Source organism: Macrobrachium rosenbergii, chromosome 20, assembly GCF_040412425.1.
Source record: "Macrobrachium rosenbergii isolate ZJJX-2024 chromosome 20, ASM4041242v1, whole genome shotgun sequence".
In the NCBI taxonomy this organism is placed as follows: domain Eukaryota; kingdom Metazoa; phylum Arthropoda; class Malacostraca; order Decapoda; family Palaemonidae; genus Macrobrachium; species Macrobrachium rosenbergii.
In genome coordinates, this window is record NC_089760.1 from 7541450 (window position 1) to 7568486 (window position 27037).

Here is a 27037-nt window from a genome sequence, read left to right on the forward strand (position 1 = left end):
AACAAAACTAACAAGGGCAAGGTGACTGAAAAATGGACTATGCTCGGAGACGTTAAAGACGGATGAACAGATCAATGTGTGCAAAGTTCAGGGATGAGTCCATTGTTCCCAACAAGGGTTACTTGCTCATTAAGGTGCATACAGAAGACAGATTAAAGAAGTGCGTTGCGGGATAGAGGAATTAAGATACAGCGTGGTGGTTTAATGAAAACGGAAGGTTTGTTAGAGTGGAAAATAATATTGTTTGAAGTGCAGTTGCAGGACAAAAGAGAGGATTGTGCAAAGATGCACTAGACTGATTAACCAGGGTGTGTATGAATTTATAGAAGATGGAAAGGGACTGAATTTGTATATGGCATTATTTTATTAAGAAAATACGTAAAGCAGAAAATAGAGTGATATGCACGGAAAGATCAGTGTGGACTTAAAGCAATGAAGAAAGTTTATGGATTATGTTTTTCCAGAGAAATAGGAGTGCTTGATAGACATAGACCTAGAGAGCACTTGTGATAGGAACAATGAATGCAAAGAGTTTTGAAGCCGTATGCTTTCTAAAATAAAAAAAAACCTTGAGTTATGAGAAGTTTTTATGAGCGATACTGTACAGTTTTCGTATGGTAGACAAATGGCAGAACAGTTGTTGTGGTGAGAAAGTGACAATCGAGATAACGGTGTATTATCGTTCCAAGGATGAGCGGAGTGAGCAAATATACCAGTGTTTAATAATGATAGTAAAATGTGTTACTAAGACCAGAGAAAGGTTTTGAAAGTGTGTAAGAGAAGAAAGTTGGTATGAAATTATGAATACTATCACGAATTATACTACAGAGAGGTGAAAGGTAAACATTCAGTGCAAATATGAGTAGTAAACGAATATTGATGTTATAGTCAAAGCCGCTGAGAGGTGCTCTCACCCAGAATGTATCCTGTCAGACTCTAAATATTTGTCATTTTCCCTCAAAGAGAACGCTGTGCAGAGAAATGAGCGACCACTCTCTAAACAGGGCGTTTTCTTTAAGGAAAAATAACAGAAATATTTAGACTCTGACACGATACATTCTCGGAGAGAGCACCTTTCAGCGGCCACCACCGATTGGTTTTACTTTAGTCATCCATATTTGTATTCAAGAAACAATAATTAAATGAGGAGGAGGGATGTGAGAAAAGACGAATTACAAAGAAGTGAAAAAATTGGAAAACGAATTGAGCATGCTGAGATAAGAGAGAGAAATCGGAGATGAACTGTCAGTGTTGTATAATAGTGTGCTAAATGTATAGGCAGGATGACATGGAAAAAGAAAAAGTTAGCCTAAGAAAAAAGATGAACCAGAGTAATTCAAAATTCATGATGGTGACTTCTAGATGAAGTGGGGTAGGTGTTGTAATAACCCTCGACATCCAATAGGCCCTAGAGATCGTGTAAGAAAGAAGTGGGTGGTGCAGGGTGTAGTTAGTACGGAACAGAATTACGCTCATGAAAGGTTTCCTGCACAGGAGGTACATCGATGATTCCTCAGCTGAAAGAAGAACGCGGTTATAACTGCTGTCTTACTTTTCTTAGGAGCCACCAGTTTTAAAGGCAACAGCGTATTAGTATAAAAAAAAACTAACACTTAATCGAACAATATTGTGTCTAGACTGATTAATATTAGTGACATGACCAGTTATATCCCTTATAGAGGCATTATTAAATCAGTGTCTGAAAAATGTTACTCTACATTAATTCAAGTGCCGAATTCCACAAGGGCTTTTGAATTTGATGAGGTATATAGCATACCAAAAATCAAGTTTCCATTGATATTTGAAAGGATACTTTGTGCTAGTTACCAGTTTTTGTAATTATTGGACCAGTGTAACTATGTTTCTCTGATGTATTCACTTTTAGTTGATCATGAAAATCTTGCTTGAATTAATACCGTAGCCGACAAAGTTTTGTGCAGTATTAAACAATTCTTTGGATGGTACTTTGGTAGAATCAGAGTCTTGGTACATGACAGCTTACATGTAAGTCAACACGTGTCGGCGATTTATGATGTCAAACATATGCATACAAAATTAATTTTTGAAACTAATAAAATTTTCGAGCGTAACTGGAGCCTCCGACATTTCCAGTATCATTAAACTGCCGTGTATTTTATCATAAGCAAATTTTATTCTGAACTAACAAATGTGTTGAATATTAATTGTGATTTTTAATAATATATCTTTTTTTTTTTATTTGCAGGTCTAGTGTTCCTCCAGTTCCGAGGGGAAACCAAGCGAGCCCTTTTACCTAACGAAATCACTTCCTTAGACACGGTGAAAGCACTGTTTGTCCGTTCGTTCCCCAACCAGCTTACTATGCAGTACCTTGATCTTCCGTCTGTCAAAATATATATCCACGATTCTAATAAAGATATGTTCTACGACCTCGAAGATTTAGGGTGAGTTAACATCGTCGTCGTCGTCGTCCTCTCTCTCTCTCTCTCTCTCTCTCTCTCTCTCTCTGATCTTGAGCATCTCCTATCGGAGAGCAGATTTCTTTATATTTCATTGGGATTTGAATTTTTCCGTCATGATTGAACGTGCTTGATGTAACATATGTGTGTATATGTATCCATATGCATACGGATTAAAGCATTGCTATTCTTTGCGATGGTCGTTGTAAACTATATATATATATATATATATATATATATATATATATATATATATATATATATATGTATGTATATATATAAAAAAAAAAAATATATATATATATATATATATATATATATATATATGTATGTATATACAGTATATATATATATATATATATATATATATATATATATATATATATATATATATATATATATATATATATATATATATATATTATATGTATATATGTATAAATATATATACTTATATATGTGTATATATGTAAATATATATATATATATATATATATATATATATATATATATATATATATATATATATATATATATATATATATATATATATATATATATATATATATATATCTTACCGGCAAGTAATCTCTCATACTCTAGCGTGGATCCTGAGAAAGGCAACATTTACTTGCAGGGCCTCTATATTTCTTCTTCCCAAATCTTCCAGATCGTAAACACTTTACTATTGCCATTCTCACTCTATATTATCAACATTCTCTTTACGTGACCAGACCACTTCAAAATATTCGTTACACATATGCACTTCCACTCTTTACACTAATCATACCACATTTGATTTGTAAAACATTATTCTCAGTAGCCATTAGCCTTGTCATTTCATTCAGAATCAACTCAGATACTTTCCTTTCATAAAAGCAGAGTGGGCTCAGCAGTCGCTTCATTCATCTCAAGTTCTCTTCCAAGCTTTTTGCAGATATCCTGAGATTCACTTCTGCCATTCTGCCATCATCATCCATTACCTTTACTCTTGGCTTCATTCTTCTGTCGATGCCATTATATATTGCTCTATTTACTTGGTATCCTTTTACTCAAATAACCTTCGTTTAGCAAGCTCCCACTTCAAACTTTCTCTTTTTACAGTCAGTTTCAAATTCTTTTACCTGTCCCTGTAACTTTACACCACCATTTCCATCAGGGTTCTGCAAACATGCACTTTCCACATCATTTATTACTCAGTTTGCCTTTCCCACAAATGTAGAACTACATCACATTACCTTCTCTGATTCCTGTCATAAATCATGCAGAAAAATATTAGAAATTCGTGGAAGTATTGCGCATCTTTCCGTGAGACCTATCATTGTGCCAAAGCACTCATTCTCATGCTTATAAACATACAGCATATACATATATATATACACATATACATATACATATAATATAAAAATATAGTCTCAGTAATAAGGCGCCCAGTTGGAAATTTTGCTTGATAATAATTAATAATACCAAGGCCAGTTAGAACATTATGTTTAGCGAGCTTTCGAGGTACATAACGTCGTATTTAGGTTTTTAACAGTTTTGCATTCTATTTGCATTCAAGGTTTCGCATATTTTTTTTTACCATTCTCTTAAGGTTTTAGTCAGACAGTTCATTTTACTGTAATTTCAATTATTTTTACGTTTTGTCAATAATTTTTTAGCCTGAAGACGAGGTTATATAGTATACCTCGAAAACTAGCGAAATGTAGTGTTCTACTTGGCTTTGCATTATTATTCATTGCCAAGCTCTACACACACACACACACTATATATATATATATATATATATATATATATATATATATATATATATATATATATATATATATATATATATATATATATATATAGTGTATATTAGTGTCTCATATCTGTTCAGTCAGATATTTTCTTCGGCTATGTAGACTTTCCATTCTTGATATATAGCCTACACTGCTTCGCCTAAAGAAGCAACTTTCCCGATTCGGGTTTCCAATATCGGTTTCATTTTTCAGTAAAAAATCTAGCATACAAATCTGCCGGCGCAAGAAACATATTCGGTTCATTTAATTTTATCCAATTTTCCGTTCATCTCTCTGTATTTTGTTCTCCCTTCTTTCTTATGAAATATGCTTTTATTTTAACATTTTCTCGATTGCAATGGTGATAAAATATACTGTCATCCATTCTTTTCTCATTACAACATCTGTGAATTTGTTCTTCCTTCCATTTTGTATAATACATTATTTTACCAAAACTTTCCGCCAACACACCTGTTTAAAGCATACACAGGATTATAATTTTTGGGGGATATCATATACTCCCTTTCCTCTACTCTTTTTCAAACCATGATCAAAGGGGCAGCAGAGAACAAGAAAAAAATAGGAAAAGGAAAAATGGTTGGGCTCAACTGTTGTAGAAAAGATAGACCTGCCTCAAAGGAAGAAAAGCTGCGTCATAAAAAAAGAAGCAGGGAAAGAACCCCAAAGATTGACATTATACAGAAAGACAAAGTAACTGGACTGTGTAATTTTAATATTGCCAATTTCCACCGAGTAAATGTGGATATGGGAGGGATCGGCATGGTACGGGTTAGGAGGCTGCCTGAGCATAAGCAGAAATCTGCTTTGAGATTAACGAATGAAATAGGATTTGTAGAAAGAGAGATGGAGAATGCGTGTTACCGTGGAGGGGAAATGATGGAGAGATTTGTTGAGAGCTGAATCATTGATTAAACGAACTCTCCTAGATTCAGTCATATCGACGAGGACACAAAAGAAGAAGCAAAGCAAGTATGAGGGCAGTTCTCCAAACGAAAGGAAATGAGTCCAGAATAAAACTTAAATATCTGAAAAAAAAAAAAATGAATTAGGTACATCTAAACAATGCACCAGATTTACCTATTGGAGAGATGTGACGTTGCTAACACGCGTTAGAGGCCACATTGATACCGAAAATATAGATAGAGCTAAGACTGTCAGTTATATTTTCATCAGATGTTTATTGAAGAAGTGGGTTGGAAAAGAACCTGAAATACAAGAAGAAACTTTTCCCTGGATGTAAAATATATCAAAGCTAAGGATATCCATTCAGCTGAGTAATTGAGCGCAACCAACAGAAGAGGGCTGAGAAGTGAATCAAGAAGAAATTTAGAAGTTTGAAAATTAGCAAACGCTTAGGTAACAAATGGGGGAGAAAGAAGTAAGTCATCGATAAAGAGCAGGGAAAGAGAAGTGGAATAAAGAAACGTCAAGGAACACAATCAGAGATTAGGAAGGAATCACTTGTATCCCTTTGAAGAAAATAGCAAAGCTTTTATTGATAAGTTAGAAATCAACTTAAATTAGGTAAGGAGTGAAACCATAAGTAAGAGGCGAGTGGCTAGCACAGCCTTATGGATATCTGTCGGTGTATTTTATCTATAAATGTTTTACACATAATAAGAGGATGGATGTTGCCAGTACTGTAGATGTAATTTGTATTAATCCGCGAATATTGTAGGATAAGGTTGCTAACCCTTGCCCACTTGTGTGTGTGTGTGTGTGTGCGCGCGTGTGGTTATGTGTTAAGTATCTTCATCGTCAATGTCACAGAGGTTATGCAATTATAAGCAGGCGTTCTGTACACAGGCTTTCATAATTATGCAAACGTCAGGAAAGATTTTCACCTGAGAAATGTACGTACTTTGTCGTCTTATTATAGTGCTGATGTTTACAATTTAAACTGTTAGTTTTTAATTTTCGATATAGAGAAGAATGAGTCAGGTAATGCGACACTGTTTTCAACTGCAGTCCTTTGAAGAAAATAGAATGTGAACGTTAAAGACAGGAGCACTCCAAAGAAAGTTATAAATCTGCCAGCTGAGGGATGAACTGCTATAAGTCAAAGAACTGGGAACCAAGAAAAAAGTCTCAGAACTTCATAGTTGTAGGAAAGAAACAATTTCCAAATCTTGCATACCCAGGATTGCTACTTCTTACCGAGTCAGTGCTGGAAGAGGTGTCGTAATGTGTATAATGAGGCCACCGGAGAGTAGGAGGGCCCCCTGTCTTGAAGCTCACTGGAACAATGACTCAAACAGTAATTACAGATAAGAGGTAGAAAAAATGAACCACCTTGTTGCAAAGAAGGGAGACGAAAGATGAAGTCGCCAAAATTTCACTGCGATAATTTAAAATGAGATGAGTATGATCAATATAAACCTTCAATAACTGGTTAAAGGAAAGAAGTGACGACTTATAAACAAAGTAACTAATTTTCAGAAAATAGATGAAGCAATTTATACCATGCCGTTCTTCCAAAAGAAGTTTTGAAAAACCTGAACCTCTAAAACGCTAATGCAGCCGGAAGGTTCAAATAGATTATACACTAAAAAGAATCAAAACATTTGATGGATCAAATCAAATGTCTTTTATCAAATGTTAAAGACAGGAGAATGAAATGGCAGCCTCCCAGAGGATGTCGTGCAATTGGAACTTCAGAAGTTCAAGCGAAAATGCAATGCATTACTGCCCTAATACTGTTCTTGCAATTTAATAATTTTCCAGCTATTTATCTGTTTATTAATTTTTTTCCGGTTTTTATAAGTGGGATCTTCTTTCTGTATTTCACTTTACTTCCTCTTATTTCTTCCTAATGAAGGTTGAATTTCAAGTCAATGGCCCCTGTGGGCCATTTAAAAACCCAGGAAGTCGTGCAGCACCAATATAAGTAGTCAGCCACAGGCATCTAGGGTATTGTGATGGGAATGATGATGATTATTAAAAAAAAAAAAGCAAGAGACAGAGCGAGAGAAACAAACAATAATTATCCAGCGTTAATTTTGCTTCCTAACTACTATTGCATTTACCTTTTCTGGTGACATCAAAATCCGAAATGGAACCTGCTTATGCCTTAATTTCCCTCTTAAATCTTTTTCTAGCTCCTTCTGTACCCACTTTAACGGCGTTTCTTAGACACCTTTACTTTCACAATCATTTCCTCGTCTTCACAGGGCTTGTTCCATATGAATAGGTTTCATCTACTGAATAATAATAATAATAATAATAATAATAATAATAATAATAATAATAATAATAATAATATCTGTCTCAGAGGCATTACATCTGATTAAAGGGCAGGAGTCACGATCTTTTCTCTGACATGCCTTCGAGATCGGAATCGATAGGTGAAGAAAGAGCAGTCCTAGATTACACTGGAGGGCTGGAGTGAATCAAGAAGAAATATTGAGCGATGAATAACCAGCCCAGGCATAAAAGGGAAAAGAATAGCTGAAGGTGGTCGTTGGTGAAGACGAGGAAAAGAGTACGTGAAAGAAAAGACGTTTAAGAAACGCCGTTAAAGTGGGCATAGAAGGAGAAGAAAAAGATTTAAGAGGGAAATTAAGGCGTAGGCAGGTTCCATTTCGGATTTTGATATCACTAGAAAAAGGTAAATGCAATAGTAGTTAGGAAGCTCTTTAAAGTGCAATTTAGTTCAGTGCTCTTTCAGTGCGCTTTCATATCTTCATCTGGATTTGCCATATCTCCTTTCCTACAGGAATCCTGTCATAAATGGTTATGTTTTTTTCTGAATGTGAATATGCAAATCAGACATAAAAGCAAATTACCTACAGGACAATTTATAAAAGTGCTGTCCTATTTTCTTCTCCAATGTATTTTTATATCAACATCAGCCTTCCATTTGCAGGTTCTTATTGCTCACATTAAAACGAAAATAATTTTGTTTTCATCCAAATTCTATAAACTATTTTTTCCCTACTTAAACTGCTTGAAAAATCGTATATCCAACTTTATTCCCGTTATCTTTTACTTGAAACGACAATTCCCCTCCTCCCCCTCATGTTTTTCTCATTTTTCCCTCATTTTGGCGTACATTTCAATTCACGCCAACCAAGTCAGGATTTCACTCTAATATTACTTAACAGGAGCGGTTTTATACAGCATATTAAGCCTATTAGTTTTTTTTTTTTATTTCACCACTTTTCCAGGTTTCCGTGCAACCTCACACATCGCTGTTATATTTCTCGGGCTCACACATGTATTCTCGGAAGCACTCAATCTGTAAACTAAGTCCTTAAGTCTGCAAGAGCAACAGTTTCTCAGAACTGACATTCCCCATAATTTAACTGCCAATTTACGCGGCATTACCATTCTCTTTAATCTTATGTAGCTTCCATTAATGTTGATTCTTTGTTCTATAAATTGCTAATTTTTGACATTATGAACGTGTGGACTATTCTTTATTGCCCTCTCTTAACAAGCCAAACTGTAAAAACTCTTTTTTTTTTTTTTCTTTTTTAAGTGCATCAATTAGTCTGAAAGTGAAGACCATTGTAGAGTGCGGTTTCTAAATCAAAGATGAAGTTAGTAATATTATCTTCTGTTTTTTAATTTGCTTAAACATTCGTTCCGTTAGGCATTGTTCGTATCCTTTGAGGCTAATTTAAATTTAAGCAGCTTCCTCAAGGACAAATCTAAAAGAGATATATATTGCCAAACGCTGAAGATAAGTATATCCTCAGTATACAGCACTTTGGCAAGGATATCTCGGCTCACTTTCTTATAAGAAAGTTTATAGAAATTATTTTGGCTTACATTCTGGACACTATAGAAAATTAAAACATCTTAATAAGATTTAACACCTGAGTACCTTTTTAGTGAAAATGTTATGCCTTTAGTTTAGAGAGAAAAACACACACAAACGCACACAAAGCCTTATAGAAATTACGAATCCGATGCACCAAACCACTCGTTACCATATGATTGCTGAATTGAATTTATCGTAGGAGCTGAAATGGATGGAAAAATTACTACAGAAAAGTATTTATTTTATGAAATTTAAGCTATCAAGCCAAGCACTGAGGCTATTTCGGTCATTCAGCTCCTAAGGCAGGGAAAAGAGGGAGTTGAAGTGGTTGGAAAGCTAGATAAAGAGATTCAGGAAAAAAATGAGATAGAGTACAAGGAAGGATCTAAAGGTGGAAAAGGAAAAAAAAACACAGTTGCATTAAGTAGTAATAGAGACTTGAGAGCAAGAAGTCTCAAGAAAGGAAGCGGGAATGGAGGTCAAGTTAAAGGTTAAGAAGGGGGTGTATCTAGGGGCGGAAGAGTTGCTGAGAACAGCCTTGATAATACAGTAACGCGTATAGGGTATCCTGTGATGGTACTAGGTAAAGATTTTTGTTTACTTTCGGACTGCTTTAGAGTGAATGATTGTGAGAGCGAAAATGGTGAAAAAGAATAGACATTAAAATGCCTGAACTAATTAGATTTGGGGAACCATTTTACGAAATCGTTGAAGACTGTGGTGTATTTCGATGTACGTCAGTGAAATTCAGTTTTCATGAAAGCATTTTGCAACCAACATTAAAACGATTATGTAATTAATTATACGAAATGCTGTTTAAACACAACCAGAAACATACCTCAGCTAATTGAAATATTTAACATTAACTTAATCCCTGAATATCACAGATCAGCATCAGATGAACATCTGAATTCGTATACTACAATAATTGCTATCGAAAATATCTCACTGAAGGGTTTATTAGTTGACCATGAGGGGCCATCCGTTTCTGTATATTTGTTGACTGTGCCAAAGCAGTTGCTCCCCTGCTCTAATCAGATGTTGAAATTTTATTGAAGTATATAATTAAACGGTGATTTTGGATAATAATAGGGTGTTCCTTAAAATGTTCTTACAGGAAGACACAACAGTATTATTAATAATATAAGAATTACACACACACATTATATATATGTATATATATATATATATATATATATATATATATATATATATATATATATATATATGTGTGTGTAATGGTGATTTTGGATAATAATAGGCTGTTCCTTAAAATGTTCTTACGTGAAGACAACAACAGTATTATTAATCATATAAGAATTAAACACACACACATATATATGTGTGTGTGTGAATATGATAACAAAATCAATTTAATTCCGATAACGAAGGCACGATGTTGTCAATAGCTACAACAATAGCGAGCAAAGGATTCATTTCATCTTAACCGAGGCTCCTTGACGCTTTACGCCACCTGCACTGCAAGATTATGGCAAACGTGGGTAGAAAAAATAACGTGAAATGCGGCACTCTCGGAATTTCTCCGTAAGTCTGCGAGCTTTCCTCCGAATGTAATCGGGTTGAAGTCAGCGAGAGGGAAACGGTGGCGGTGAAGAAATAATTCATAAATTCTAATGGCGTTACCTTACTTACGTTGTTTAGCTGATAGTAATTAAGTCGCTCAGTAACGCGTTTTGACGGATTGTTTCCCTTTGTTTTGAAAGTTTTCTCTATTAGTGCCTTTTATGTTTGAAGACATTAAGAAAAGAAAATAGTACTGCGTAAAAATTCTGGAAGTTGGTTTCTCTCTCTCTCTCTCTCTCTCTCTCTCTCTCTCTCTCTCTCTCTCTCTCTCTCTCTCTCTCTCTGAATGTTACAACTACAAAAATGATGCTATTCGCTTTTACTTCAAGAAAGTCCCGTGGTTTCTTTTCGGTCCACGGACTTTCCTTGCAAAATCTCATGTAAAGGTAAATGTCTTTGAAATAATTTCCTTTGCGATGTTATCCAGTGAAAAAAAATAAAAACAGAAATCTCCACCACGGAGAAAGAAATAGTGCGAATATTGAAAATGCTCTAGTGTGTAAAATACAAGGATGCGGTTTAAGATACCATTCAAAAAACAAATTTATCCTTTCTTTGCCTAATTAAGGGGCCCTATAGGACTTCAGTAACTTTTTTCGTCGCGGGTATAGTGTTTGTTAACCTCGAGCAGAAAGAATATATATATATATATATATATATATATATATATATATATATATATATATATATATATATATATATATATACGCGCACATTTAAACCGCCCACCAAAGCATTTACATTTACTGGCAAACCAAACCTCGGATTCTAGGCCTAAATCTCCTAAATCATAACAAGGGAGACCAAGATGTAAACCATTCCCCTGAGAAAGTAAACAAACATAGAAATATCTGCTTTTTGCTATTGCAAGTGTTACGTTAAAAAATCGAGGCTTGCTGAAAGTATAGGTTTTATACCTTTGTCAAAACCACACAACAATATTCTCCTCACGTACCCCATTTCACTTTCGAGATGTTGTGTGGTTATCGTTATAGTGTTCGTAATCATCTCTAAATGTCCTCGATATTCTCAGTACGGTCTGGGCAGACTGCTGTTGTTACCGCTGGGTAGAATGGACCTGGAATAAAATCTCGTTATATATAAAATGTAATGTTTATCTATTTTGTTGATACTCGCAAAACCTTTGGGCATGTAACCGCTTTAAGAGGACTTGGCTTAGTGGCGATGAAACTATTATTTTCAGTATTGAAAATGAGGCATTTAAAATCGCTGTATTTAAGTTTGGTTTCCTACTCCACGCGGCAAAGCTTAAATAAAATGTTGTTACATTCTCCCCCAGGTAGATTATAGAGTAATTATAATAACGCTAACCTGACACAAGGTCTTAAAAAAAAAAAAAAAGACACCAATAGAGAGAAACTGCTTATTTTCAGAAACCAAAATGACTACACTAGGAATACGTGTTTGAGTTTCCCCATACTTAGGAATGTTTTTCTTTTGAGTAACATAATACAGATTAGGATTCCTGGTCCACAAATAACGGAGGTCATTGTTTTGACAGCAGCCAGAAATGCTTTGTTTTCCATTGAACTCAAGTAATGTTTCTTTTTACAAAATTTACCAGTTACGTTCATTATGTGGAAGTTCATAATAATGAAACTTGCTTGGCAAAACCATTCGTTCGGGCAGAAACGTCAAGGTATTATGCATTTTAATTGAACAGTAAAATCTACAAAAACATCGAATAGACTTGTTGCATTCAAAACAATATGCTCTCAGAGAAATAAATGCGTTGTCTTATCCGCATTTATTTTATCACATTGGTCCATTTTGAAAATGAGAAATATTAAGAGTCAGTGGGCTTGTATTTTCCATCCAAAGATGATTAATAAAAAAAACCGTCATACCTTTGCAAATCTTGTAAAAGCTTAAAAAAAGATGTGGTTCATTTGTTTGCATCTGGACGATACATTTTAATAAGATATTGATTATTCGGTTTTGTGGGGTAAGATAAATAAGGACCTCGTTCTGATTGGGGCACCCGGGTTCGTTTCCCGCTACCGGACATCATAGTTTCTTCATATTTCTTGCACTTGGATCTTAAGGCTTTGTAGTGACAAGCGTACCCAAAAAAGCGCGAAGAATTCGAGAAGTTAAGAGGGCATTGTGGCTATTACAATTACATACGTTTAGTGCATTTTCATGATTCAGTGAATAAGATTTAGTATGTCAAAATAAAAAATAAAAAAAGAAAACAACACCAGCGATAATACTAAATAACAATTATGATAATGATAATGGTGAATGTACAGTACATGTGATGTAAATCGCTTGACAAGCTAGTATGCAGCCCCATAATATTTCCCCCTCAAAAAACTCCCGGAATTTATTGGAGTGGAGAGTAAGGACGTAAATGAACGGCAGCTTGCTTTCATCTCCAACCTTTTAATTAGTATATTTACGTGCAGCGGAAAGGGGGAAATGCCTCATTTGAAATCATATTCATCAACGCCTGTGACAGACCGGAACCCCTAAGTAGATGTTTGTAAGAGGGTTGGTTTGATTTGCCTGGAAATATGACTCTGATCTTCAATCTCTCTCTCTCTCTCTCTCTCTCTATAGACACGCTCCCCGAAACCCATTGCGTCTTTGTTGACTTAAGCGAGAAAGGGTAGGGAATATAGGGGCCCTCGAGGAGGTAATCCTCCACCCGGGCGTTAGGGAGACATCCTCTCTCTCTCTCTCTCTCTCTCTCTCTCTCTCTCTCTCTCTCTCTCAGGGTCCTCATAGTGAAGCTGTACTCACGGCTCACATCCAAGGAGCTCCTGGTACGTTGTTGGGCTAGGAAGAAATTGCTGGCATGTTTTCACTGTGTTTATTACTTTCGTGGCTCGCAGCTGGTATGGAGAGAGAGAGAGAGAGAGAGAGAGAGAGAGAGAGAGAGAGAGAGAGAGAGAATAACGCTCAAAGGCAATCTGTGGTCGGCCAAAATATGTGGAGTATATACCATGATAACGTAATTAAAAACGCAAGCGACTGGACAAGGCAATACTGCTCCAACTGGGGTGGAACGATTCATCAAAATGCATTCTCCCTGTCTCTGTCTCTGTATGTCCGTCTGTGTCCTTTGTTTCAACTTTACTTCTTTGAGTTTTATCGGGCATTTTGTGTTCAATCTAATAGCATGAGGTGCTCTATGCTGTGTTGTTGTTATTTTGATTATTATTTAGTGTATAAGCTTTGCTGAAGTTTGGAATGATCTTCAATCTCACCAGCAGACTCGAGACCCATTATCCACGACAAACGATTTGTTTTGGAACCTGTTTGGCGTTAGACAACTGTTCGGGGGAAAGTTTGATGGCTGATGGCCGTCAGGTGTCATTATACTATTGATAATAGCGTTACCATTATCCCTCTCGGGCTCCTCCCCTTCTGGCGAGTTGCCAGGCGTCTTTTCCTTTAATATATTCCTTTAATATACACTCATCCAGAAATAAGAATACAAATGATTCCTCGACTCTGCCATTTGTGAAGTCGTGTGCACTTTCTTCCTCTATAAAAAATGAATGGCTACTGAGTGGATGTTAATAACTTTTTAATGTTACGTTTTTCTCCACGCATATACAAGCGCTCTTAAAAGTCGCTCTTGAGAATATCATTTTTGTTTCTGCCAAGTGTTTCTCTCTGTTACAAGTCGCCATTGCAGTCTGTTAGAATTTATAATAGGAGACAGGATGGTATTGGGCATTAATATTCGTTCTATTAGTTTACATTCACTTCCGTCCACTTCCTGATAGTGAAAGACTTTAAGGACCAAGGGATTACTAATGCATTTATTCATAGAACACAACCACTGGAAATGGTTCATTATCACAGAATCGTGAGTTACATTTTAGTACAATTACTAACTGTTTTCCTTTTGATGAAGTTTTGGAGTTCATTACTGAACAAAGATGATGGAATGGTAATAGAGTCTATTCAGATTACTGAGGTAAGAAGATTTGTTACTTTTGGGAAAAAAGTCTGGCGATTATTTAGGAAGAAATATTAGGAATTAATAAAAGCATTTTAGGAATTAATAAAAGCATTTGACATAATCAAACTTGCTTAATCATACCCAGTGAAAATCTCCTTAATTCAGAGTGTATTGCAAATAATAAGTTAGCGTACTGATACCATCTGTTATCATTAAATGCAGAAAATATTCCGTTGTTAGGTCAGGATGGATAATTGGTTAGAAATACTCGGATCAAGTGACATTTCATATTATTTTTTCATGTTTTCATTTGTATAAGAATGGTAACAAAGGTTAAGATTCCCCATAAGCTTCTGCACGAGCGTAGATGATTTCTAGAACTACACAGGATCTCTTCCTCGAAGCTTATCTACCAGCTGTAGGGTGTCATTTACAAGAGTAGCGGCTGACTATAAAATTTCTGGCAGACGACCGAGTGAATTGCTTAGTTTTTTGCTCTAAGCGCACCCATTGTGGCCTTCCACATGCGCCTATTGAAGACGAAGAAACAAGGGTAATGACCGTATTTGGGAACAGAGAAAAAAATAACTCGATAAAAAAGAACAGAGAGCCCATAAAAGGTGGGACGTAGTCCTCTCGAATGCAAAGCTCCATTAAGATCATAATATGGCTATACTCCGGGTGGTTTTTCTGCTCTCTGTGGGAGTCTTCGCAGGCGGGTAAGACCATCTCCCTTGGCAGTAAAAGCAACAATTAAGGTTCGCCAGTAAGGTCACATATGAGAAGTCTTCAAGAAAATGCGATCATCGAAAACATATTTAACTAAATTTATCTACATTTGCAGGAGGATTAAGATTAAATTTAATGCCCATACAAAATTAAAAAACTACAGCACATGAAACATACACAAAATAGAGTATATAAACATATACCTCAAACTCACTAAAATGAACAATATGGTATAAAGAAACGATTATAGCTTCGATCGCACGCAGGTGCATTTCTTTAATAAGGTTAAAAACCCTAACTGTACAGTATGGTGGCAATTGGAAATTATATATAAATATATATATATATATATATATATATATATATATATATATATATATATATATATATATATATGAATAAGTGAGTGAGTGAGTGTGTGTGTGATTTTAATGCATAGGGACTTGTATTGGAGGAATACACTTGCCCATATTCCAACTTTAGAAGCCATGAGTTCAAAGCCTAGTTAGGGTAGCTCGACTTACTGTGATGCTATTTGTGTGTAAGCTACTCTCAGTGTAGGCTATAGGAAGTTCGATAAAACTGAGATTTACACACACAAACACACACACATATATAAGTATATAATTTTTTGAATAATATATATCCTTCTTAAAAAAAGAAACAGTTAACTTATATACATGTATACACGTGCACTAAGAGAAAGTCTAGGCATCTGAGTACATTATTAAATTATATAATTTATTTTTTAATGTGTCAGTACTGCCGTTCGCGGCTTCTGTGATAGCATTTTAGTCTAAAGATGAACAAACTTACTTAATGCTATCTTTCATTTTAAAAATCTGTTACCCTTCTATTTTCTAAATTTATGAAATATGTGCTTTTAGTGTTGGTTTTCACCTCTGAGTCCTTAGGAAAGATGATCCTTCTATGTATCGAGCAACTGCTCCCCTGCACTTTCTTCTTCTAAAGCTAATGCTTTGTCGTCTACTTTATATATCGCACTTTATGAAAATCAATAAACCTAAGCAAAACGGCATCTCAGAGTCTTCCTCAGACCACCAGGGCTGGTACCATAAGACACACCTTTCCCTTCATATATCAGTCAGATATAATGGCCCTGTCCTGAAGTTGTAACTCCTAAATCATGGAAGTTTACAAAAGAGTGCTGTACATTAACTTACGTTTTATGTCTTTGTGTTCTCCTTTTATAATTCATGTCATTTTTCCTTTGTTTATGTTTTATTCAGTTCCACAACATTAGGTTATTAACAGCCTTTTTTTTGTTGTTGACAGTACTACTTTAAGGTCTTTTATACTAATGCCTCTTTCATCCTGTGCCTTAAACTCTTCGAATCTTCATTTACTTCTCAACTTCCCTATAAAGCCGGGGCCGTTATGCAACCTATTTGTATTCGAAGGTAACTAATGTTGACACTTGCATCATTTATTGCTGGCGTCATCTGTTAATGTATATTTAAATAGTTCCTATACAAGTTCCCTACATCTGCACCTGAGATCCACTCAGATCATTAGGAATGTGTATACTCAACATCTAATATTTTTCAGTGTTTCGACAGAAACAAGTAGTAGCATTTCCGCAGCATATATCCACTGCTCAGAAGTTTACTTAACATGGAATAATTTTCTTCTCAACGGTTTGTCCATTTCAACAGGGTCTTTACTTTTATTTATATGAGTAGTACTTCCACAGTAGGCCCTCTTGAAATTTGTATTCATTTTAAGCAGGTAGAATCCACGCTGTCGGCGGTGTTCTGAGCAGAAAATGCTGCTTGATTTTGAAACGGTATTAACAAATCACTTTAAATACCTTCGTTCGCTTTCAAAATAAGCTTGGTATTATTCCCTTGCTATTTCGTAAGTCAAAAGAGACTAATCGTTTATACCCTCTCATAATTCATGCGGACTATATATATATATAAATTAACACAAACAGTCCACATTACCAAGTATATGTGTATATATATATATATATATATATATATATATATATATATATATATATATATATATATATATATATATATATATATTATAAACCCTTATAAACCAGCACTACTGTATAAAAATAATTTATTTTTACAGCCATGCAAAATTTTCAGCCCCTCACTCGTTGTTTACTAATAGACACTTACTCCGTTCTAAGAACTTTAAATGTACTGCAGGGACAATTTTGACAAAAGCATTCTTTCACAACGAGATCGTGACGCACGTGCTGGTAAGACCATAATAAAACTTTACCACTCTAAGACATGGCTTATCTGCTGGACATGAAAAGCACTCGACATAGTCTTTTTCCTCTTTGGAATTTATATCTTTTAAACGTGAGAACGCCAGTTAAAATGAATTTTTCAAAAATATTTCCTGTATATGCATATATATATATATATATATATATATTATATATATATATATATATATATATATATATATATACACATACATACACACACACACACAACTGAGTCACGAAAATATGGAATGTAATGAATATATAAATAAAGGCAATGCCACGAAGGAAAGTGAAATGCCTGAATGGCGCTAGGCCTTTCGACTTACTGTCCTTTACTTAGCAGACTGCTAAGTAGAGGACAGTAAGTCGAAAGGCCTAGTACCACTCCGTCGTATGACTTTCCTTCGTGGCATTGCCTATATTAATATATATATATATATATATATATATATATATATGTATATATACATATATATACGGTATATTTATATACATACATACACTGTATATGTATATATATATACAAATATATATACATTATATATATATTTATATACTGTATGTCCCTGTGTAAGGATATACATATGCATATCCTCTGCACTGTTTAATAAGTAGTTCTTTAGTTAGGAAGTCGATATTTTTAACCACTGGCAAGTATTTTGCCCTATTTTTATCGTTTTAAAGGCAATTAAATACATTACACAGTCTTATTGTCGTAACATCTTTACTTATTTGTAAATATAACGTTTTTTCGAGAAAATTTAATTATTTAGTCAAGCATGATTATCGACAAGTGCAATCTGAAACCTCGCTACGGAAAAAAAGTAAAGGAAATAATGCTGTTTCCTCACGTTACATACTTTTAGTCCAGAAGAAAAAAAAACATAGTGAAAGTAGCCACCAGAATCTGCAAAGAGCAATTAGAAAAAATCAGAGTAAGCTGCCATTTCTCGTCCAACGAAATCTTCATTGTACTGTAATGTGAAAAAATTTAATGAGAGATGAAGGGTTCAAAATTTGGACATGTATCCAGTTAATACATCTGACTCTGATGAGAGAAAATTGAAAATAGTAGCTAAGAAGATAGATGAAAAATGTGCTAGAGTTGCAGACACCGTAGTGGAATGAGTTTATAAAGAGTATGCAAAAAGTCGAGAAAGGGTTCTTAGAGTGTGTATAGAAAGGGAGGAATAGGGAAAAAAGGCAGAAGGTAAGGGGTTATTGGATAGCTTATTAAAGGAAAAAAAGGACATTGCCTGAAATGCAATCGCGGGACGAAAAAATACTATATAGCAGAAAAGGAGCAATGTTGAAAGTGAGCGGAAAAAGATTTAAGGATAGAGCATATTAAAAATTTAGAGGTATATCTGTGGAAATGCTTTAAGAAAAAAGTTGAGCTTTGGAGAAGTATGTAAGTAAGGTTACTAAGCAATTGGGTCTGGGAATAAAAGCAACAGTAAATCGATATATGCAGTCTGAAGAGAAAATAATTCGCATTTAATGCAGCGAATACTTCAAAGGGCAGCTGATCATGAAGAACAGAAGGAAGCTGATCTGGATGCTTCAAAAATTCAGAGAGTTAATGTAGTATAACTTCTGATGACAGAAGAATGGGAATGCTCCGGTAATTAAAGGGATTTTTTAAAACGAGATTTTGTGGGAAGTTGGCGAGAGCGTGATCGCATGACTTACCAAGACGTGTGAGGTATGTCTGGATGAGGGAAATGTTTTAGACGACAGGGTGATGGAATAATTGCTCCTTTGTTTAAAGGTGAAGGTAGAATTCTCTCTAATTACTTGAAGATCTGATGTTTAGCTACTGCGCTGTACGTGGTTTCCTAGAGTAAAGTGTCTCCGTAAGAAATAAATGAAGCCATGCACTAGGAACAAAGCTGCTCTTCAAGTGGGCCATGTCGTTAAAATAATTTTTTGGTAATCTTTTGTTCTAAATTTCCCCAACAGCCATTGGAAAATTGAAGGTAGGGGCGGACCACACCATGCTGATAAAATATATCTCTTCTATTTCCTAATAGCATATAATCCAGTCGAGGTGTGAGGAAATTTGTTAACGTATGAAGGCATGATTCGCCAGTTACTGTGTCAGGGAAAAAGAATGGACTAATAATCGTATCTCCCCAAATAGCAGCTAGACCATAACTCCTGGGCAGTATTGCACGTTTCCCTTCTGAACCCAATGTAAATTTTCAATACCCCAGCATCGAACTATAGTTGGTTGGCCGAATCGTTCGGGTGAAAAATTGCTTCATCACTGAATATGATATGCTTTTCCAACTGCCAATGCCGCAAGAACCATTGACAATAATCTACGCGTTGATATCGGTCATCACTGCGTAGTTTTGTTCACGGATTAAGTCGACTTCGCGTGCATGACTGATAAGTGAGACGACTCAAACTTGAAGTTACAGGTCCTTAATATTATAATTTTACGATTGTGCTTTCGTGGGTTCTCATCTATAAACCTGCATTCCCGTAAAGTTGTTTTGCGATAAGTAAACATTTTCCTTCATCCACGCTCTTAAGGGAAGGTCAGATTTAGGTTTTTTTATAGCAGTCTTTAAATGATCATGTTTGTTTCATGAATGCCAATGATTCCAGAATCTTCCTCCTAAATGGGCCAGGGCACTCTTCAATTAATATTTCATCCTGAATTCCTTATGCCTGAAGCCTTTGTAATTATATCATGTTAGCTTTTGAGATCGTCGTTCTTTTTTGAGGTCAGTTTGTTAATTTTTCAGTGTAAAAGCTTTTCAAATGTTTAATGGCTATCGAATTGGAGGTGATCCGAACCCGTCGTAATACTCTCGATACGTGGATGTTTCATTTTTATGTTGACATCCATTGTTTGCTTTTCCTGTAGGAGAAGTCTGCTGGGTTAGGAAGTGTCATTGGTGTTACTGATGATATATGCAGTCTGAGGAGGCTGGGAGTGACGCGGACTAATGATTTAAAATTCCTTTTCAAGACGCCGCTCAAACAGATTGATATCAAAGTAAAAATTGCAACATAAAAAATAAAAACATTAATGCCATTATAGTTCTGGAAATGGGTATACGGTATAGAAAATTCGGCTTCCCATCAGACTTAAAAACATAATAGAGTAAATTACGATATATTTTAATTTTTTATTTTTAACCTGCGCAGTTCACTGGTCTGGATTATTTGAGAGCAATCAAGAGTCTTTGTCTTGTACACTGAAATTGGATTTCCCAGTTTCATGAATTCATATAATTCAAGCATAACTATATAAGTAAAACACGAGGACAATTTTCTTTTCTCAGTTTCTCTTCAGGTACAGGCACAGGTATTCAATAACGTTCATGACTGTCATAGCCCATAACGAAATACGGTTAGTTTTTGTAATAATAGAACTGTCTTATTACTGATAGTATTTACTGTTAAGGCTGTCCTTACTCTTCTCTACATAACAAAAGAGTCCTTACAAAATCTAAAGCGCATTTCATTCATTGTTAGATCGAAACCTAAATTCGGACTGGTCTCAGATCTCGTTTCCCGTAATTCGATTTGTTTTTTGTGATCATTTTAACGTCCTGCTTTACTTAGTTCCCTAGGTTCTCACGATAATTGCTCTTATGATTTGCTGTCTTTTTTTTATACTTATTAATGAAACTCGTATTGATTGCCAAGTTCTCAAAATCATGAATTTGCCAGTTTCACGTTCCGCCTACGGCTACTGATTACTCAGATCCTTTGTCTTTTCTTGTGTTTGTGTGTGTGTATGTTTATTTAATATGACGACAGTCCTACTTTTGTGTAAAATGACGACTGTCATGCCTTAACAAGTCTTAAGTTATCATACCCAACTTTTCACTTAAAGAATAGTTCTTCAGAGTGATCATTCTAAACACATTTTTGGGTGCTACTTTGGCTTGCTATCTACTCGTCACCTACTCCGAGGTGTTGCTAACTAAACACGCCGTAAGATCATCTTACGCCATGTTTAGTACTAGCCTCGAGATCAAAGTATTATACACACCCATTTCTATATTGTGTGGTCGACAAATGATATTAATAAACGATATCTGGTTTACATTTACCGTACGGCGTAGGTGACGCGTATAGTTAACAGCCAAAGTAGCACCCTCTCTTATCCTTAAAATCTCCAATCAGTTACCTTGACACCTTTAAGTTTTCATTTTTATTCTTCAATTTAGGTTCTAGGTAAACTAGCCAAAAGCAAATGAACAGAAACTACCTTTTTGCAGCGAAGAAGAAAATACATAAAAGAGTTTCTATTATCTAGTGTACCGAGTCCAGTTATCAGTTAGAGAGACCTGTTTACATCTTGCTTATAAACTGAACTCAAATGTCTGCTTAACTGTGTGCGTACCTAAAGGGTCTTTTAGCAGTTACTCGAGTCGGCTTACGGCAGTGAATCACACTCTCCAGTTGCGGATTGGTATGCGTTAACATCGAAAACCAGAACGCTCATAAATCGAACAATATACACCTATGTTCGATAGAAACAAAAAAAGGAAGCTTAAAAGGTCCGAGGTTGAACTTGTAATGGCTTTACAATAACTATTTTTTCTCGTGGTTTCTCTTGAATGACTTAAGATGAAACCTCATTTACTCTGGGTATAGACCAGCAACTTTCGTTTTTTTTTTTTCCTCGGTCAAAATAAAAGCTTCTAATCAGATTTCAGTGCTACGATGTGCATTCAGTGAATCCTAGATTTGATATTATTTAGTAAGGATAGGGTAAGAGTGTGAGTATGTGGATGAATAAGTTTTGGAAGTACACGATGGCAAAAAAACAATGTCAACGAAGGAATGGGGTTTTACCGAGAGAGAGAGAGAGAGAGAGAGCAGTAGTTTTATTATTATTATTTTTTTTTTTTTGTAGTTACGCTGAAGAGCTTTTGTAATCAAAGCCTACATAAAAAATTAATATATCATAAATGAGTATCAAACCCTACTAATATAATTCGAAGTAACTTCAACCATTGCTAATGAGAATCTTTGATGCCATCTCCTTAAAGCTTAGAGGTGAATATACAGGATTTAACGGAAATTTTTTCAAAAGCTTAAATTACGATTCGAACCTCAGGAAATGAAAGCAATGTAATAAATGCAAAATGTTAAAGGAGAGGATCAAATTGTCAGGGAAATCACGACGGCTGAAGGATCATAATTATAATTTCCTGTTGTAGTCCGCATATCATTTAACTCCAACGAGTAGAAAAGTAAATATGGGCCTTCCGTCTGCCTCGTAATATATGACAACAGGTAAAATATGCAAAGCTGTAACAAGAGGCTCTGCCTTACTAAAATATTTAATGTTAATTACATTTCAAGCATTGGTTACACAGTTTGACGAGTTTGCCCTGGAAGGGAGTCACGCTAGAAACATTTTCTTTAGCTGAATGAGCAAACAGAACAGATAAAAAAAAAATAATACTACGCTTGCGGGGCACACTACAGTAAACATTGCCAGTGATATAACAAACTCATTTATTACCGTATCTTTCCATTTTTTCGTACAAATGCATCATGATGATGTAAGATTTTAATAAACTGATTATTTAATCCGTCCAATAGCGGTATATATTCTCAGGATCACAATTTAGTTCTATAAGTTAATCCTATTTTAAATATTTCGGTTAATGCTGGCAACTTTCTTGTTGAGTAGTTTGTTTGTACAGTGCCTTATTCAAAAAGAGCTTAAACCTAGTTTTATAAGTTACGTATTATGTAAACGCATACGTACCGTGCATCTGTTAATATGTGTTTGATGAGATATAAGCGCATGCTGTAGGCGTTAGTGTTAGCTAAAAGGTGTATACTATATATGTACACACACACACACACACATATATATTATACACATATATATATAAATTATATAATATATATATATATATATATATATATATATATATATATATATATATACAATTGAAACATCCTTTACTCACCATTAAGCAGTTCCTCCTGTAGGGTTTCTCAGCACTTTCTTCCTCCGTCCTAACAAGCTGTCGTTCGCGTCTTCCCTTTTTCAGCTCATTGTACACCACCTCTACTATGTTTTTACGTCTTAATTTTTTCGCATTCAACAGAAATATTTCACGTCGTCAAAGGAGGGTTAACTCAAGAACCCTAGGGACATTTATTCTCAGCTTAATTTGTAAACACTCAAATTCTCAACTACTAGTTTATTTAGTTTCTCTTTACTATACTTAATTAGAGCTGCGCCAATTACAAATGTCAACCATTCCACACTTTGTTCCCGACTGATTTTCTTATCTCATGAAGTAATGCTTACATCTGCGGTAGTTACTTGGCCTCACGCGTAAGTCCCTCCATGAAGTTATTAAATAGCCGTGGACGTATAACGGACCCTTTGCATCCTTGTTTGCATCGTGATGGTATCCCAAACTGCATTTGGAAATACATGTCGTTTCAAATGTCTGAGACTCGAAACTTCTTTAACTAAGTAGACAAACATCAGGAATCTTTCGTGTTAACAGAGAGAATCAGATATGATTGATCCTGACGTTTTGGATCTCATTCTAAAGATGAAAACTAACTGTCCCCGTGGCTTAGTAGGAACCTAACAAATTCCATATAATTTAATTGCCTCATAACAAAACTAATATTGTTTAATAACGGTTAATGACACGACTCGTAAAATATAAAACTTTCTTCAACTACCTTTGTTTTATATATATATATATATATATATATATATATATATATATATATATATATATATATATATATATATATATATATATATATATATATATATATATATAGGTTGTGTTTTGTGTGTGTGTTTATGTATGTGTGATTGCATAGTTGCTGTTATTCGAATAAAAGGTAAACGAACATGTGATTATATTCAGTTGGAGATAAATATTTCGAGTATTAATATAAATGTAATTAAGATGTGCCAGTACTGTACATTGCAAATAACAATGAACTATGATCTAGGGTAGAAAGTACATACATATAAGTAAATTTTGAAGAGTATGCAACAATCGAGGATAAGGTTATTGTGTCTGCAAAGCGTGCTTTCGGGCACAGTGCCATAAGAAGGGAAAAGTATGCTCACGGCAAGGAAATGAAAAGAGAGATTTAGCAGAGCAAAAAAAAAGAAACTGAATTGAACTTGCAGAATGAAATGAAATGCCTTGAAACGGCAAACACGTAGATGAATAAGGTAGCGAAGATGAAAGGCAAGGAGACAAAGGTAAGGTAGGGAAAACTTAAGATGAAAGAAGTTGAAATGTATGAAATCAGAATTATGCTGAGAGAGAGAGAGAGAGAGAGAGAGAGAGAGAGAGAGAGAGAGAGAATGTTTACAAATAATTTTATCTCGCAAAAAATGGTGCAACTGGATAGAAACTGCCTAAAAGTATTTTCAGTAGTGATCGAATGCAAACAAGAAAAGAAAGCTATATCCCAGTGATTCGAGATTGGGTGTGATTAAGGAAAATTAGAGAATAATAATGCACCTGGAAGTAGTAGTGGGGATGCAAAGCGAGTCAAAAGGTTGAAAATAGTAATGAGGTAGGAGGTAATGGAATTAAAAATGAGATGCTTGGCCGCAGGAATGATAATGTACTTGAAGAGCTGCCTAGGAGGTCTGTGTCTTGATTAGAGGTTTCCTTTAGAGGGACAGACTAGATGAATAATTATACCTTTGCACGGAAAGAACTGAGATGGAGTGGTATTATGACTTTTAACGATATATCATTACTCACTAAAAGAGGTAAGCTGTGTTGTAGAGTTTTGATTGAGAAATGTTGTTGTATTGTTAGGGGAAAACCAATGCGTCATTAAACCAGGCCAAGTGATAGCTGTGAAGCACATAAATAAATGGTTGTATGTAACTTGAATGGTTTAGAGAAAATTTATAGCGTTAACAGTAATTTATCGTGGAATGTGTTGATGTGTTGTGGGGAAGGTAATTGATTGCGAGTAATTAAACATTTTCATGATGAGAGAGAAGCTTGTGTTGAATCAGAAGCTAAAAGACTGTGTCGTGTTTTGTAAAAGCGGGAACTATACAGTGCGGCGCATTTTTCATAAGCATTTAATATTTTCTTGGGGCGGGGTGTTAAAAGACATCATATGTCTTTATGTGAATGTAAGTGGAGGTTTGTGGATATTAAAAATTTGTTATATAAATATCAATCGGTTGATGTTTACACACGATATTAAATTAGTCAGAGGTAATGTAGAGAGCGTGCAGAGGTGGGGGAAGGCAAAACAATCTGAGAGAGAATATTAGCCACAGGAATATTTGGAGTATATGGAATGATGAAGTAGTCGATTCGTGTAGATGTTTGAGGTTAGATGTAACAGATGATGGTGGGACGAGAGAAGAAATTCATCACAGAATAGAAAAAAAAGAGACGGGATCCTTGCAAACTGTTTGAAAGAACATAGAGTATCTAAGGAAGCAACAGCTTAATTTTATGGTGGGAGTGACACAGCTGTCTAATAAGAAAGTGAAGTGTGGATATTCACTGTAAATAAGAGTATGCTAATGGAAGAGTAGAGATTGCATAGAATATGCTGGTAAAAATAGAATAAAAGTGTGAGAAATAGGTCAAAAATAGATCAGAGTATTTTGAGGTGAAGTGATGACGTGGAGGAAAGACGACGTGGAGGAAAAAGTACGTATGATTCAGAAGTAACTGGAACAAGGAAGAAAATGAAACAGACAAAAGCGAGCCAGTGGACATGGAGAGGTGCTGAAACTGAAAGCCGTTGGCATAAAATGTGCACGCGTGTTAGGCTTGAAGGGTGAGATACTCGTAGAAGTAAATGGCACTGGGTGTGTGTGTGTGTGCAAAAGGTCCGCATTCGAATGAAGAGCCTTCTTTGTAGTTAATGAAGCGCGTGGTGTTATGGACGTTTGCTGCACAAGAGGCTCAGCCTTTATTCACCACTTAAGGGATGGTTATGGCTTTGTTTTTTCATATTTTCCTCCGAAGTCAGAGAGAGAGAGAGAGAGAGAGAGAGAGAGAGAGAGAGAGAGAGAGAGAGAGAGAGAGAGAGAGAGAAATCCACAAGAAAACTCGTTTGCCGCATCGTACGGAAAATGAATCTTATCATTGTTGCATGTTGAATAATAATAATAATAATAATTAATTTCATTATTTAAGGAAAGCCGCATGACAGTCGTAAGCCTTATGCAACTGCTAGTGATACTATTGCTCTTAAATTTTATTATTATTATTATTATTATTATTATTATTATTATTATTATTATTATTAAATCATGGACCGGTGGAGATAGCATGTATTAAATTATCGTCCAAATTATGAGCACAGCTAGTATTCATAGACAAACAACTCATGTTATTCTGACATATCATGAAAGGAAAGCTGCCAACGACCATTGTTACATTAATAATGATCACCGAAAGTTTATGGGTTCAAGTTTAAATCTAACGTAGATTTAGTTAGCTAAGTAGCATTCCATTGGCATTTGCCAATCTCGTCTATTATTTACGTTTTCAGTTTTCTGCAAAA

General features: G+C 35.1%; 1 protein-coding gene across 2 annotated transcripts in view; it reads left to right on the forward strand.

Annotated features, from left to right (window-relative positions):
• The window catches only part of LOC136849036 (coiled-coil domain-containing protein AGAP005037-like), a 926632-nt gene that overhangs the window by 458003 nt on the left and 441592 nt on the right, over positions 1-27037 (forward strand). For both annotated transcript variants that reach the window (XM_067121927.1, XM_067121928.1), the window contains exon 6: positions 2225-2423. In XM_067121927.1, coding sequence (XP_066978028.1) covers positions 2225-2423 — 199 coding nt within the window. The remainder of the gene's footprint in view (positions 1-2224; positions 2424-27037) is intronic.